Here is a 13,535-nt window from a genome sequence, read left to right as displayed (position 1 = left end):
ATACACTTCACCAGGGTTCTTGGTGGAACACTGTAGAAAGGAAAGTGTGAGGGTAGGAGCAGTCTTTGGTGCTACGGGAAGGGACCATTGATGACGTGGTGTTCAGAGAAAAGATAGGGAGAATAACCATCAGTAGGTATCACTTTCCTAATGCTTCAATCATTCATTGTGCCAAAGAATGAGGGACCAAACCTCCAAGGCTGCAAGCGTGTCAGTCTCCTTTTGTGTTAAAGTCCCACAGGTTGACTACAAGCAACTATGGACAGTGGGTTGGAACCCTTTTAAATGGGCATTGACTTCCTATTCAGCAATACCACAAGAGTTCTGCTGGGTGAAAGGCAGAGCTTGAACTTCAGTTTTAATTTGGGTTGGGGGAATGTGATGATGTCCCAACTCTCATCCTGCTACACTATTAATTAGGTTGATTTCCCCAGCTTAGACTTCACTTCAAGTGTTGTTGTTGGCTGGGTATTAAATTACAGTCTGTAATATCACTGTTGTGAGATTTCCTGAAGACAGTGTTATCTTTATGATGAAAGAACTTTCTATCAATTGTGGCCTAGTGATATTATTGCTAGAATATTAATCCAGAGACCCAGGTGATGACCTTAGAACCTGGTTTGAACCCCAGAAAAATAATCTGGAATTAAGTGTGTAATGATGACCATGAAACCATTGATAATTATCGGGAAAAACCATTGGTTCACTGATGTCCTTTTGGAAGGGATACTGTTGTCCTTACCCTGTCTGGCCTCCGTGTAATTCAGACTGACAGCACTCTTTGATTCTTAAATGGCCTCTGGGGTATAACTGCCCTCTTGGGGTGTGCAATAAATGCACACCCATTATGTGAGGCCCACATCCCATCAATGAATTTTTAAAAATAAACTTAAATTCAGGTGTTTTATATGCAGGGGACCTGATTTATGAGCATCTGGCTTATGAATATTCATACTTAGGAACATGATCCTGTATAGGTTTTTAAGATATTACTTTGGAATATTTCTTTATACTGACAAACAACTGTTGTGTTGCATTGTATTCTGACTTGCATACAAATTGATTTGCAAGCAGACTCGAGAATGGAACCAGTTTGCATCGTGGAGATTGCCTATGCTGTCCACACCATTTGTACTTTCTGCATTCATGTACTTTTAGTTACCAAATTAAAAAACACCATCTAAAATTTCAGGCAAGTTCAGCTCTTCTCTCATTGAAGTGTAATTATTTTAGTGATGTAACTGCTAATTAGGAGGAATGTTATTAAACAGAGATTTCATAAGTGTGTTGTTTGCCTCGTTCTTTATTTTTGCTGTCCATTGTGGGTCGTGAAAACTCATTTTGTAATTTGCAAATAAATTTTAAATACCTTCTTTTATAGACAGTTTCAAGTTCTACAATACATAGACAAAATACCCCTCTTGTTGTTATTTATGTTGCTGAACTGTTTCTGCACATCATCTGTGTCCAGGTATTATTATTATTGTGTAATCTAACAGTTAGAACCTGCTTGAGACTTTAACTATTTGTTGACTTATCTTGCAGATACAACAATCCATTCACCATTTGCTGAGGAGCATCCGTATGAAAACTGTGATCCAAGTATAATGCCAGAGGATACTGGATTTGGCTGCAAAATGATAGATGGAGTTACCCATGTGTACTCTGAATCAAATATCTTGGACAAGTAATCAAAAGTTTTGCAATTCTTATAAAAACATATGTATGTGTAGATTTGTTCATAATAATTTATATCTGACAGATTATCTGATGTTCCTTACTTGAGTTGAAATTTCCTCCAACCTTTTGATAAAAACTGAAACATTGTAACTTGTTCTCCAAGCTCCATCCCCAGCCTTCCAACTCCATCCCGCATGCTTGCAACTGATCTTAGATTAAGCCACTCACATTACAGCTTTGCTGTTATGTTTGATCCAGAGGTGTGGTCTTTTGACCTCATTTTTGCTGGCTCTGCCTGCCTTGCTAATGCTCAATATTACTCAGCTCTGCTCATCTTCTGCTTGAACTCTGTCATGCAAAACTCGTTTATTCCAGTGTATTCCTGGCTGGTCTCCCACATTGTACCCTCTCTACTCTAGACATCTTCCATAAACTCTGCTACCCATCTCTTAACTCAAAAGAAGTCCTACTGTCTTTCATCGCTGAGTTCATTGACCTGCATTGTCTCCTGGTCAAAAATGTCTCAGTTTTAAAATTTTCTCCCTAGTGTTGAAACCCTTCTGTGAATTTGCTTCTCCCTATTTCTGTAATATGTTCTAGCCTGACAATCCTCCAAGATACCTGTGCTGCTCCAGTTCTGGCCTCTAATGCATCCCCAAGTTTAAATTGCTGCACCATTGGTAGTTGTGGTTTCAGTTCTTTAGTCTCCAAGCTCTGGCATCCCTCTCAACATCTCTCTGTCTTTCTACTTAGTTTCCTCCTTCAAGACATCCTTGAAAGCAAACTCTTTGATCAAGCTTTCCACCTTCTAATCTGTTATCTCCTTTTGTGGCTAGGTGTCACATTTGATTTTATAATAGTCCTGTGAAGAATCTTTGGATATTCTGTTATGCCCCAAATGGTGCAGAAAATAATCAAGAAGGCCTACATTTCTAAAGGACTGGAGTATAAGAATGCAGATGTTTTGCTGTAGTTATTCAAACCCCAAGTTAGACCCCACTTAGAGTATTACGAGCTGATCTGAGCACCATCCCTTCAGGAAGGATGTCTTAGCCCTGGAGGCAGTCAACACAGGTTTACAAGGGTGATACCTGGACTTCTGGAGTAAAGTTTTGAGGAGATATTTGACAGTTAGGCCTTCATTCTTTAGAATGTAGAATGTTAATGGGTGATCTAATCAAGATTTTCTGGATGTTAACAAGGAAAGACAGGGTAGGTAAAGGTAAACTATTGTTGAAGATTCTAGAATAAGGGGGCAAAGTTTTCAGAATTAGAGTCATACCATTTGGAGAGATGTCAGTGGAGGTTTGGATCTCCATCTCTTTTCTCTCTCTCTCTCTCACTCACTCACTCACTCACTCACAGTGGTCAATTTTAATTCAGTTGCGAAATTTAAATCTTGGCGAGACAAAGTTTTATTAAGCAAGGGTATCGAGGGATATAGGCCCAAAGCGACCATATGGAGTTAGGCCACAGATCAGCCATGATCCTATTGAGTGACAGAGCAAGGTCGAGGGGTTGAGTGTCCTATTCCTGTTCCTGTGTTAATTGTATTCATTTTATTGTTTCAATCCTTTTAGTGAACTTTCAGGATAATCTTTAAATTCATAGTCAATGCTAATGTTTCTGGTATTAATATTTTAGATAGCCAAATCCATAAGTTGGAATACCTGTACTCCAGGTCTATACTCTGAAACAATAAGATTAGCTCAAATCTTTCAGTTATCTGGAGATACGTCATAACCCCAAAATACACATAAGACCTCCTTGGAAGTCCAGATGCATTGCTTCTATAGGAATTGCAAGAGAAGGTTAAACGCTTCCTGGGAAATCTCCCACCCTACCCCCCAAACTTCTGAGTTAGAGTCAGAGACTTTGGAGAGAGCCACTTACTTAACAGTATTGTTAACCTAGAAATTTTAGGCAAATTAAAACCATGTCTAACTCTTGGGCACCTGAACAACTGATACCTCTGACTGTATCTCCTTGTCCCCTCAATGTGAACTGACATGACCACTGCTATGCTGTCATCTGTTCACTTATCCCACTCATACTGACTATCAGTTTAAACGTCCTAAGCTTTTTATTGTATCAGACAATGAGGATTAAGTCAGAATAAGACAGTTACTAATTTAAACAAGGGTCTGCCTTGACAATTCTTCTCTTTAAAGAATGATCCTGACATGCACTGTTTGTGAAGAGGCCAGGCTTGGAAGTGCCAGTCAGAACTGCAAAACACAATCCTGGCAGAAGAAAGTCGGTGCAGCCACCTGATGGTTTGCCACTCCTGGAAGATTAGTACCATCATATTTAAAACAGCTCCAAGATGTTGTGGTCTGTGTAGAGTTTTTTTTTCCCAGGTTTCATTGGGATTTGACAGTTGCAAATTGCAAATTAAACACACACATTCCTTTTAGAGTGGTGAAGGGTAAGGCAATAAGGTGATGATTTTCCAGGATGCAAAGTATCTGATTGCAGAAAAACTCAATAGCTTCACTAAAAGTGCTTTTCTTACTTAGCCCGCCCAATGTGATTCCAAACTCACTCCTGATGATAAACAAAAATGATAGAATAGTTAGCAGTTCAGGCAGCATCCATGAAATGAGAAACAGACAATTTCAGGTGCCTAACCTTTCATCAGAAGTTTTCAAAGTGAAGAATTTTCAACCCGCAAAGTTCTGTGTTTCTGGCTCCACTGATGCTACTTGAGCCATGGCAAGCTGCTCAGATGAATCTAATTGCTGTACAAGAGTTCAAAAAGATGACCTATTACCACCTTCTCAAGGGCAAACATGGATTGGGCAATAAATGATGGTCTATGACAGTGATGCTGACATCCCTAGAATTAATTTTTAAAATAAATGAGCTGTTCTTGTACTCTTATACTCCATTTAACTGCATAGAAGCGCTAAATCCTTTATGGAAGTGACAAAATCAAGTGTGTGTTGCTATTTTCTGAAATGGGGGATGAATTATTTCTAAGTTAGTATAAATGCTTGAGGCTATTAAAACAAAGCATCCCACTTGATTGTCACTCCATCTACTACTTTTAAACATTCACTTCCTCCACTATCAATGCACATTTGGAAATGATGTGTACTATCTGCAAAATGCACTGCAGCAACTCAGCAGGCATCCTTTGACAGAACCTTCCAAGCCCACAACTTCTATCATTTAGATGTCCAAGGGCAGCATGTGCAAGAGAACACCTGCTCCAAGCTGCACACCACCCCACCTTGATATTATGTTGCAGGTTCTTTACTGTTGATGGGTCCACATCCTGAACAGAACTGTGGGATCCTTTTCTGAAGAAAGGTCACTGGACTCGAAATGTTAACTCTGCTTTTTCTCCCCAGATGCTGACAGACCTGCTGAGTTTGTCCAGTAATTTGCTTTTGTTTTAATTTTCCTGCATCTGCAGATCTTTGTTTTATATTATTATAGGATTGCTTTGTTGGCCGGATAGCAGTTTTGTAATAAAGTGACAGCAACAGAGTGGGTTCAATTTCTGCACGGACTGAGGTTACCATGAAGGTCGTTCCTTCGTAACCTTGGCCCTGGCCTGAAGCATGGTAGCCCTCCAGTTAAATCACCACTGTCTTCTCTCTCCCTTTATGAAGGAGCAGCCTTATGCTATGATGGGACTAAGGTCACAATTATTTATAATTCATGCCCTGTGGACTGCAGTCGTTCATGAAGGTGGATCAGCACCACTTTCTGGAGGGCAGTTTGGAAATGGCAATAAATGCTAGCTAGCCAGCAATGCCCACATCCTGTGAGCAATTTTTTATTGCTGGTCTGATGCATGTCAATAAACAGGTGTACAGTTAAACCTGAGGTTTTTTTTTAGATTACTTAGTGTGAAAACAGCCCTTTGGCCCAACAAGTCCCCACCGACCTGTCGAAGCGCAACCCACACCAGACCCATTCCCCTACATTCACCCCAGCCCCTAACACTACGGACAATTTAGCATGGTCAATTCACCTAACCTGCACATTTTTGGACTGTGGAAGGAAACCGGAGCACCCAGAGGACATCCACACAGACAGAGGGAGAATGTGCAAATTCCTCACAGTCGCCTGAGGCAGGAATTGAACCCGGGTCTCTGGCGTTGTGAGGCAGCAGTGCTAACCACTGTGCCACCGTGCCGCCCAACGTGGTGTTCTAAAATGCATGCTGCCTATTGAAACTTCTCAGTACCTTTCAGGAACAAGGCACCAAGAATTGTAATTAAATGATTCATCACTTCACCATGAAAGAGCATATTTCTTTGTTTGAATTGGTATTCTAATAGTCTGCTTACCTATTGACTGTTCTATAACTAATCTGCACAAAATGTTTTTTTAAAAAAAGGCCTTTTTTTGCTGAGATTGGCAACCAAACAGATGGAAAATAAATGGCTTAGTATCTACATAATATCATTTCATCTGTGCATAGATGCAGCCATGTCACTGTTAACCAATTTCATGAAATTGCTAATATGGCTGTGGACTGGAGGAAAATTTGCAGTCGATACATTAAAAAAGAGCATTTCTGTTTTGGAGATTCCCAAGATCATTCCAAACATGACACATTTGAATTGATAGAGCCTGTTTCCTTTTTTTCTATTTATATAAAGCTGACTGTTTTGTTCATCTCAGGAGAGTGCATATTTTTATTCACATGAGATCTATGCATTATGAAACTATTCCCCTATTGGTGGTTTATGACTGGAACAGTACAAATCTAAGTGCAGATGGACAAACACTACCTTTTATTGATTGTGTTGTTTAGAAAATTTTCAGTCTTTGATGCCCTCCACCTTTTGAGATCACCAAATACAAAGGTGAATTGACATAATGTCATCTATGTGCATTTGTCAGTGTTCCTGTTGTGAATTGCAGTTGCTTAGAATTGCGTAAGTGTCTTAACTTGTAAAAATACGTATGAAAAGTTAAATCTGAACTCCTGTTACCTTTTTAGGACGACAGAACTGAACCTGCCTCGCCCAGATCTTCAGGAGTTCACTGCAGACATGAATGTTTTAATGGCCCTAATAATTAATGGACCAGTGTAAGTATAAATAAACATGAATGCTGTGATAGTTATTGGTTTGAATTATGACAACACCCAACTCTATCTCCTCACTGCATCAGTTGGCTGCCCACCACCCTCTCCCTATCTGTAACTTGACAAATTGTTTCTCTTACCTCCAGTAACGAATGAGCCGAAACATTTTCAAAACCCTCAAATTCTGTTTCTTAGCCAGTGCCTCTCCTTGAAAAACTGTCTGAATGGCACTGTTGCAACCATACTTATGTATTTGAGCTTGAAATGAGCTTCTCTCCAAACATGCAGTGCCACTGCTGAGACCCTCCGTTTCCACCTTTTGTAATTTTGCAGGGTTGTACGCATTCATTTGCTCATTTATTGGTGAAATTCTGCTCCATGCCTTTATGTATGTAACCATTTTAGACTGTTCCTTGGAAGCATTCCATCTTTTAATATTCAAAAAATGTAAGCTCATCCAGTTATGCTGTATCCTAATTCTCAATGTCCAGTGCTCACTGATTTAATTGGCTCCCAGTTAAGCAACATCTTATTTATTTATGTAAAAGACTGCACCAATTGTTACAGATTCGTCATCGTTAATGATTTTTTAATAGGTTTAATTGTTCAATTAGATTTTATTCTTGTATGCTGTGAGTCAGAGTAATTAGCAGCACTATTTTCCTCTTGGGCCAACAGGAAATCTTTCTGCTATCGAAGGCTGCAGTACCTGAGTTCAAAGTTCCAGATGCATGTTTTACTAAATGAAATGAAAGAACTGGCTGCTCAGAAGAAAGTCCCACATCGAGACTTCTACAATATTCGCAAAGTAGGGAAACTAAGAACTTGTCTTTTATTCTCACTCTTGTTTTATTTTTGTACACATTGCCCATCAGTATCTTTTACTCCGTTCTTGCTATCTTTAACCACTCCTGTAACACTTTTTTTGAGAAATAACTGCATGTGGCATTGTGTGAAGCCTGGTGGTCATGATGAACTGCCAGTGCTTGTCATGTGCTGCTGCCAGTGTATCATAAACCCACATCCAGAGTTAATTTCTCATATAGAAATAAGAATTTAAAAGACTCTTCAGAACTATATTTGTTCATCTATTCTGCTTGCCAGGAAGTTTTGCATTAATTATTGAATATAATAGGCACCAGTGCAATATTATTGCTGAATGCAAAGCACCGGACATTGGAATGCATCCAACAAGCAAGCATTAAAAATAAGATTTATAAGTCATTGCTCATTTGGTAGCAATTTTGTCTCTGAATCACAAGGTTTTTGATGTAAATTCCACTCCAAATATTCAAGGCTGATTCTACATCTTGGTACCTGGGGAGCACTGCACTGTCAGATATATTTTGTCAGACCAGATTCTAAATCGGGGTACCGTTTGCCTGCCTGCTTAAAAAGATCTTGTCAGACTATTTTGTAAAAGAGCACTAGAATTGCCTCCAATATCTTGACTGTATCTATCTCCAAATCAATATTGCACGAAAAAGTTGTCGGGTTATTATCACATTATTGTTTGGAGGAGTTTGCTGAGTGAAAATTGGTTTCCACTGCATTTGTGATATCAAATGCACCTCAAAACATACTTCATTGGTTGTAAAGTGTTTTGAGATGTTTGGTAGTCAGGTAAAGGGCTATAAAATTACAGCAAACTTTGTTTTAACCAGCACTCACAATAAACTGGCAAAAATTGTATTCCTTAAATACTGTATTATTCCAATTTCTGTGATGTCCAAGTATGTCAGTTGAGGGTGTGAATGAGAAGGCTCTCTGGTAAGTTTTATTTAAAGCAGAGTTGCATTATTATTTAAATGATTTATGCTATAAATAAGGTACAACAATGATGTGTATACCCCCTGTATTACTTACTTTCAATTACAAAGTGTGTGTTTTTGTATTGATAATGTTGATCTCTTGATCAACTGGTACACTCTACATCTGATAAGTACTGGTTAATAAAAGGTTTGCTGTAATAAAACAATTAAATGTGATTTATTTCATTTTTTTTCTTAGTTTGCTCATTTCTACATGGTTGTATAATTTGTATTCATTTAAATGGATTAAGTAACTCCTTCAGTACTAAAGGGGAATACACTTTCAGTAGATTATAAGATAAGTAATTAAATTTTACTGAAATAAACTCCTCCTTCTAAGCACTACATAATAAGCATGAATCCCCTGCTGATAGAGAAGAATACTCAAGTTAAATAAACCTTTGTCATCATCAGGATCATAGATGCAAAGAAGTAAAATAGAGATTTTAATATTTTGAAATATTCTTATGGTCCTCCTACCCCAGGAACTAGTAATATTAAATTAGTGCACTTAGAGTTTGTTTTCCCTTGCAATAAAGGAAAACCAATTTTATTACTTTTACATTCAGAACTCTGAAACATCCACAAAGATCTGTCATCAATTGCAAATTTCTCCAAGGATAAAAGTCTATAGTTTAGATTACTTACAGTGTGGAAACAGGCCCTTTGGCCCAACAAGTCCACACCGACCCGACGAAGCGCACCCCAACCATACCCCTACCCCTACATTTATCCCTTACCTAACACTACGGGCAATTTAGCATGGCCAATTCACCTGACCCGCACATCTGTGGGAGGAAACCGGAGCACCTGGAGGAAACACACGCAGACACTGGGGGAACGTGCAAACTCCACAGTCAGTCGCCTGAGGCAGGAATTGAACCCGTGTCTCTGGCGCTGTGAGGCAGCAGTGCTAACCACTGTGCCACCGTGCCGCCCGTCTGTGTGAAACAGAGTAATAGAAGTTAAAAGAGCTGGTGGGCTCTCTTGTTTAAAGGTCTCTCTTGTTATAATTCATATGGTCATTACATTCATTGCTGCTTAGATGCTGGTGATCTAACTTTTTGAATGGACTGAATGACTGTTTGGGTGATTCAGAGAGTTAAAGATCAACTATGTTTCTGTGGACTTGAGTCACATATTGGCCATCCCTAGTAAGACAGCAGATTCCCTCCCCTAAAGTAAACCAAATGAGTTTTGTGATAAATTATGATAACAAAATTACATGATAATTCACTTGTTTTATAGATAGCATTATGGGTACTAATGTATTATACTTGAATTGTTTAATGAACAGCTGGGCAGTTGAAGTTAAGTTATAATAGAATTTTAAGATATGTCATTGGATCATTAAACCAGAACTCGGAATTGCTAATACAATGACCGAATCGTGATGCTGCTATAACCACAAAAGGAAAGTAAAATATTTGGGGTGGTACTATAGATTCATGCAAAATGAAAGTAAGGGGCTTATGTTGTCTGAAGTTATTAAGATGTCCTTGGGACACAAAGGTTTTAACCTGCGACCGTGATTATTTAATTGAGGTCTGCATCTTCAGCAATTTAAAAATATTTCCATTGTTCTTTTAGTTCTGCGTGTTCTAATGTTTTTCAATTTGTTACATTGGGTGCTTTGTCGTTCAAGAGTTTAAGGGGGACACCTTTCTCCTGTTTGTGCCAGTCAAACGTCCATCTCCCTGCTCTGCAAAAGCAGTTATGTGGAATAGAGTCAAATAGACTCAAAAGCTGGTTAGGGCATTCCATTGTCTGAATTCTTTGCTACAAAGTTTGATAATTATAGGCAACGGCTTTGATCTTCAACATGTGAAATTTATCATACGAGTGTAAATCAGAGGAGGAAATTAGGGTGTCTTCATGCCTGAAAGGTTAGACTAGTTTTGATATATTTTGATAAGAACGTTAACTTCAGTTCAGATTATTTTGATTGTTGTTGGCTTTAGGAAGCCTGGCTGACTTGCATGATCAGCTGACTGCCACAGCAATTTTACGTCTGTTTTTGTCAATGAAATCCCGGGTATTAAAATTATAGGAATTGAAATTCTTTAGTCCATTTTTAATCAATGTAAAGTCAAAATGAACAAAGAAAACTGTTGTTCTTATTTTACAGGAAAAATCCCTAATATTTGTAATGCTCCAATTTAAGACATTTGAATTCCTAAGAATGGATAACAGCAAAGTTCCAGAGGGTTGAAAACGAAGTTACCTTTTAAATGCATAATTGATTTGATTTATTGTGATCATGTGTACCTAAGTACAGTACAGTGAAAAGCTTTGTTCACGAGCAGTACAAGCACATCATAGCAAACAAAGTCATAGGTTCTTAGAGCGGGGCATACAGGTTATACTGCACAGGAGGTGCGCAAAGCAAGATCAGCATTGACAAGATCAACATTATTTGACGGTAGGGAGTCCATTCAACAGTCTAATACTGGCAGGGAAGAAACTATTCTTGGACTTGTTGGTGCATTGTTCAAGCTTTTTTGCAGTCCCCAGCTATTTAATTATAAACCTGATCAAAGTGTGTGGATTTCGAAGCTGAGTAAATTAGTTCAACGTAGCTTCTGATGTCTGTCTGCCTTTGTAACTCATCCAGTAATTCACTCAAAGTATTTTGTTCACATTTAATTTTGGGGCACTAATTGCATGACTCCTGTTGGAACCATAAAATTTGTGGAGATAGAAGGCAAAAATATCATCTTCAAAATCTAGTTAGTCAATGTATGCATGACTTTCTTGAAGTAAATCTGATTTACTGTTGCATCTAATTTTAGTATCTATTTAAATATGATCCATTTTATCCCAAGATAGCTAGAGGAAAGAAAAAATATTCACCACTTACTAGTAAATACAGCAGTATTTTATTAACTAAAAGCCTTTAGGTATTGTAGTTAAAATTCAAATACGCTAGACTCCTCTATCATTCAAAACCCAACTCAGTATAAATTATAAGACAGCCTTGATTGTCCGAACGACACGGGCAGGGAGTATTTTGTTTGGATAATCTAATGTTCAGATGACACAGTTTACCCTGAGATCTTGTTTGGATAGTCTAAAATTCGGATAATTGGTGTTCAGATAACCGAGGTTGCACTGTGTTTGTAAAGGAAGAGGACTTCTGCTATTTCCTACATTTGTAACGTTTTTCTTTAACTAATAGGTTGATACCCATATTCATGCATCATCCTGCATGAACCAGAAACACCTGCTCCGTTTTATCAAACGTTCAATGAAGAAGAACCCAGATGAAATTATTCACGTGGAAAATGGAAAAGGACAGACGTTGAAGGATGTCTTTGAGAGCATGAACCTCACAGCGTACGATCTCAGCGTGGACACACTAGATATGCACGCGGTATGCACAGAATGTAGTTTGTAAGAGGCACTGAAACCTATTGGTCACAGAGGACACATTGTTTTTAGTTAGCATTGCCAAAGATTTTGTAATGTATTTAATTAGGACTTAAACAATGCTACGTCCCCTATTTTACCGAACAAAAAGCAAATGTGTACCGTGGCTTGACAGGAACTTGTGTTCACCCTGTGATTTCTCAACTTTATTTTCTTTGCATCTCTTAATTATTAGTTATAGTGGTAAAGGTGTTGCAGCATGTTTCATGCCAATGCCTTCACAATGAAGTAGTGACTACTTTTGAAAGTCAGGGAGTCAGGAAAGACAAAGCAACAAACAAAGTATTTGCGATTATCCCGGTACAGAAAACGAGTGACTCTTCAGTTAACATTGAAAACAGTTGTGTAACCGTTTTGGTTTGCTTATTGCTTGTGCTCTTGTTGAAGAACTTGGGATGTTCTGAACAGCATTCCATGTGCTGCATTTACACAAAATGGGACTTTCTAGAATATGTTGTCACTCTTTCATCTGACTACAAGAAAATTTAATTTGATTAGTGTGCTATCTTATCTTTCAATCCTACAAGTGACATCAGGCAAAGGACAACTATATGCTTTGTGACGGGGGACTGGCATATCATTTAAAATGGAAGCTTTGTGTTTTTTTTTAAAACTTCCATATCATGAATATTAAAATTATGGAGTGTCCAACAGCTTCCCAATTGCAGTTAACTAATGTCTGACCAATCAAGGGAATGAACCTGTCACTTAGATATCTGTCAGCCTTCATATCACCCATTTTTATCCACTCTTGGTAGAATCTACTGGGATCTCTGGCATGTTTGGAGGTAGAAAAGGCATTTTATTAAACAGAATGGTAGCATGCCTGAATCCCATCACCTTCCTGCTTCTGCCAGATTGTTATGGGCAGCAAGGCCCATGGTGGACCTTTCTGCTCTGTTATCATTAAAAGTTCTTAACTGGCCTTAATGACCACTTAAGGGCTTTAGCCCACTGGTATTAACCTAGCTGTATATGTCACTATGCAATATACATGCCAGCTAAAATAGAGTGCCCATCTCATTGCCCTTCTGGATGGGACAGGATGCCTCAATTTCTTGAGCTGGGCATCAAGAAATTGGGGCCACAAAAGCCATTGATCTGCCTTCCACCATTTATCTCACTGCTACCCTCATGCCACATCACCATGACTGACCTGTGTCACTGTGTGACTCTGGTGCCTGTCCTTCTGGCAGCACCCACAATCTCCTCTGGTGATTGTTCCCTGAAGCCCACAGGATCTTGATTCCAGGGGAAAACCTACTGTGGTATGTCACTGGTTAGCTTGTGGCTCAGCAGACCTGAAAAGAGGCAGTACAGGTCTCTCAGTGTTTCTCCAGTTGGCAAGTGAGATACTTAAATAAAATTCTGCCCTAAGCCTTTAAAATAAATTTTAATTCTTATGAATAGTTTAAAGTTAATTCCCCATCTAGATTGTAAATGGCTTCCTCTTCTTTAAATCCTGGCAGGATTTGGACTCTTTGTGAAAAGAGAAGGGGACTTTGCCTCAGTCCTATGAATAGTAAGTACGTATCCCTAGATGTGTGCCTGGGTTTTATTTAATG

At 38.7% G+C, this 13,535-nt stretch overlaps 1 protein-coding gene across 2 annotated transcripts in view; it reads left to right on the top strand.

Moving 5' to 3' along the window:
- Window positions 1-13,535, top strand: part of LOC132828346 (AMP deaminase 2-like) — a 168,226-nt gene that overhangs the window by 119,770 nt on the left and 34,921 nt on the right. For both annotated transcript variants that reach the window (XM_060845371.1, XM_060845370.1), the window contains 4 exons: window positions 1,546-1,687; window positions 6,644-6,733; window positions 7,409-7,538; window positions 11,720-11,914. In XM_060845371.1, coding sequence (XP_060701354.1) covers window positions 1,546-1,687; window positions 6,644-6,733; window positions 7,409-7,538; window positions 11,720-11,914 — 557 coding nt within the window. The remainder of the gene's footprint in view (window positions 1-1,545; window positions 1,688-6,643; window positions 6,734-7,408; window positions 7,539-11,719; window positions 11,915-13,535) is intronic.

This window comes from Hemiscyllium ocellatum, chromosome 26, assembly GCF_020745735.1.
Source record: "Hemiscyllium ocellatum isolate sHemOce1 chromosome 26, sHemOce1.pat.X.cur, whole genome shotgun sequence".
In the NCBI taxonomy this organism is placed as follows: Eukaryota; Metazoa; Chordata; class Chondrichthyes; order Orectolobiformes; family Hemiscylliidae; genus Hemiscyllium; species Hemiscyllium ocellatum.
Note: the sequence above shows the minus strand (reverse complement) of the source record. Positions and strands in the feature narration are given on the sequence as shown.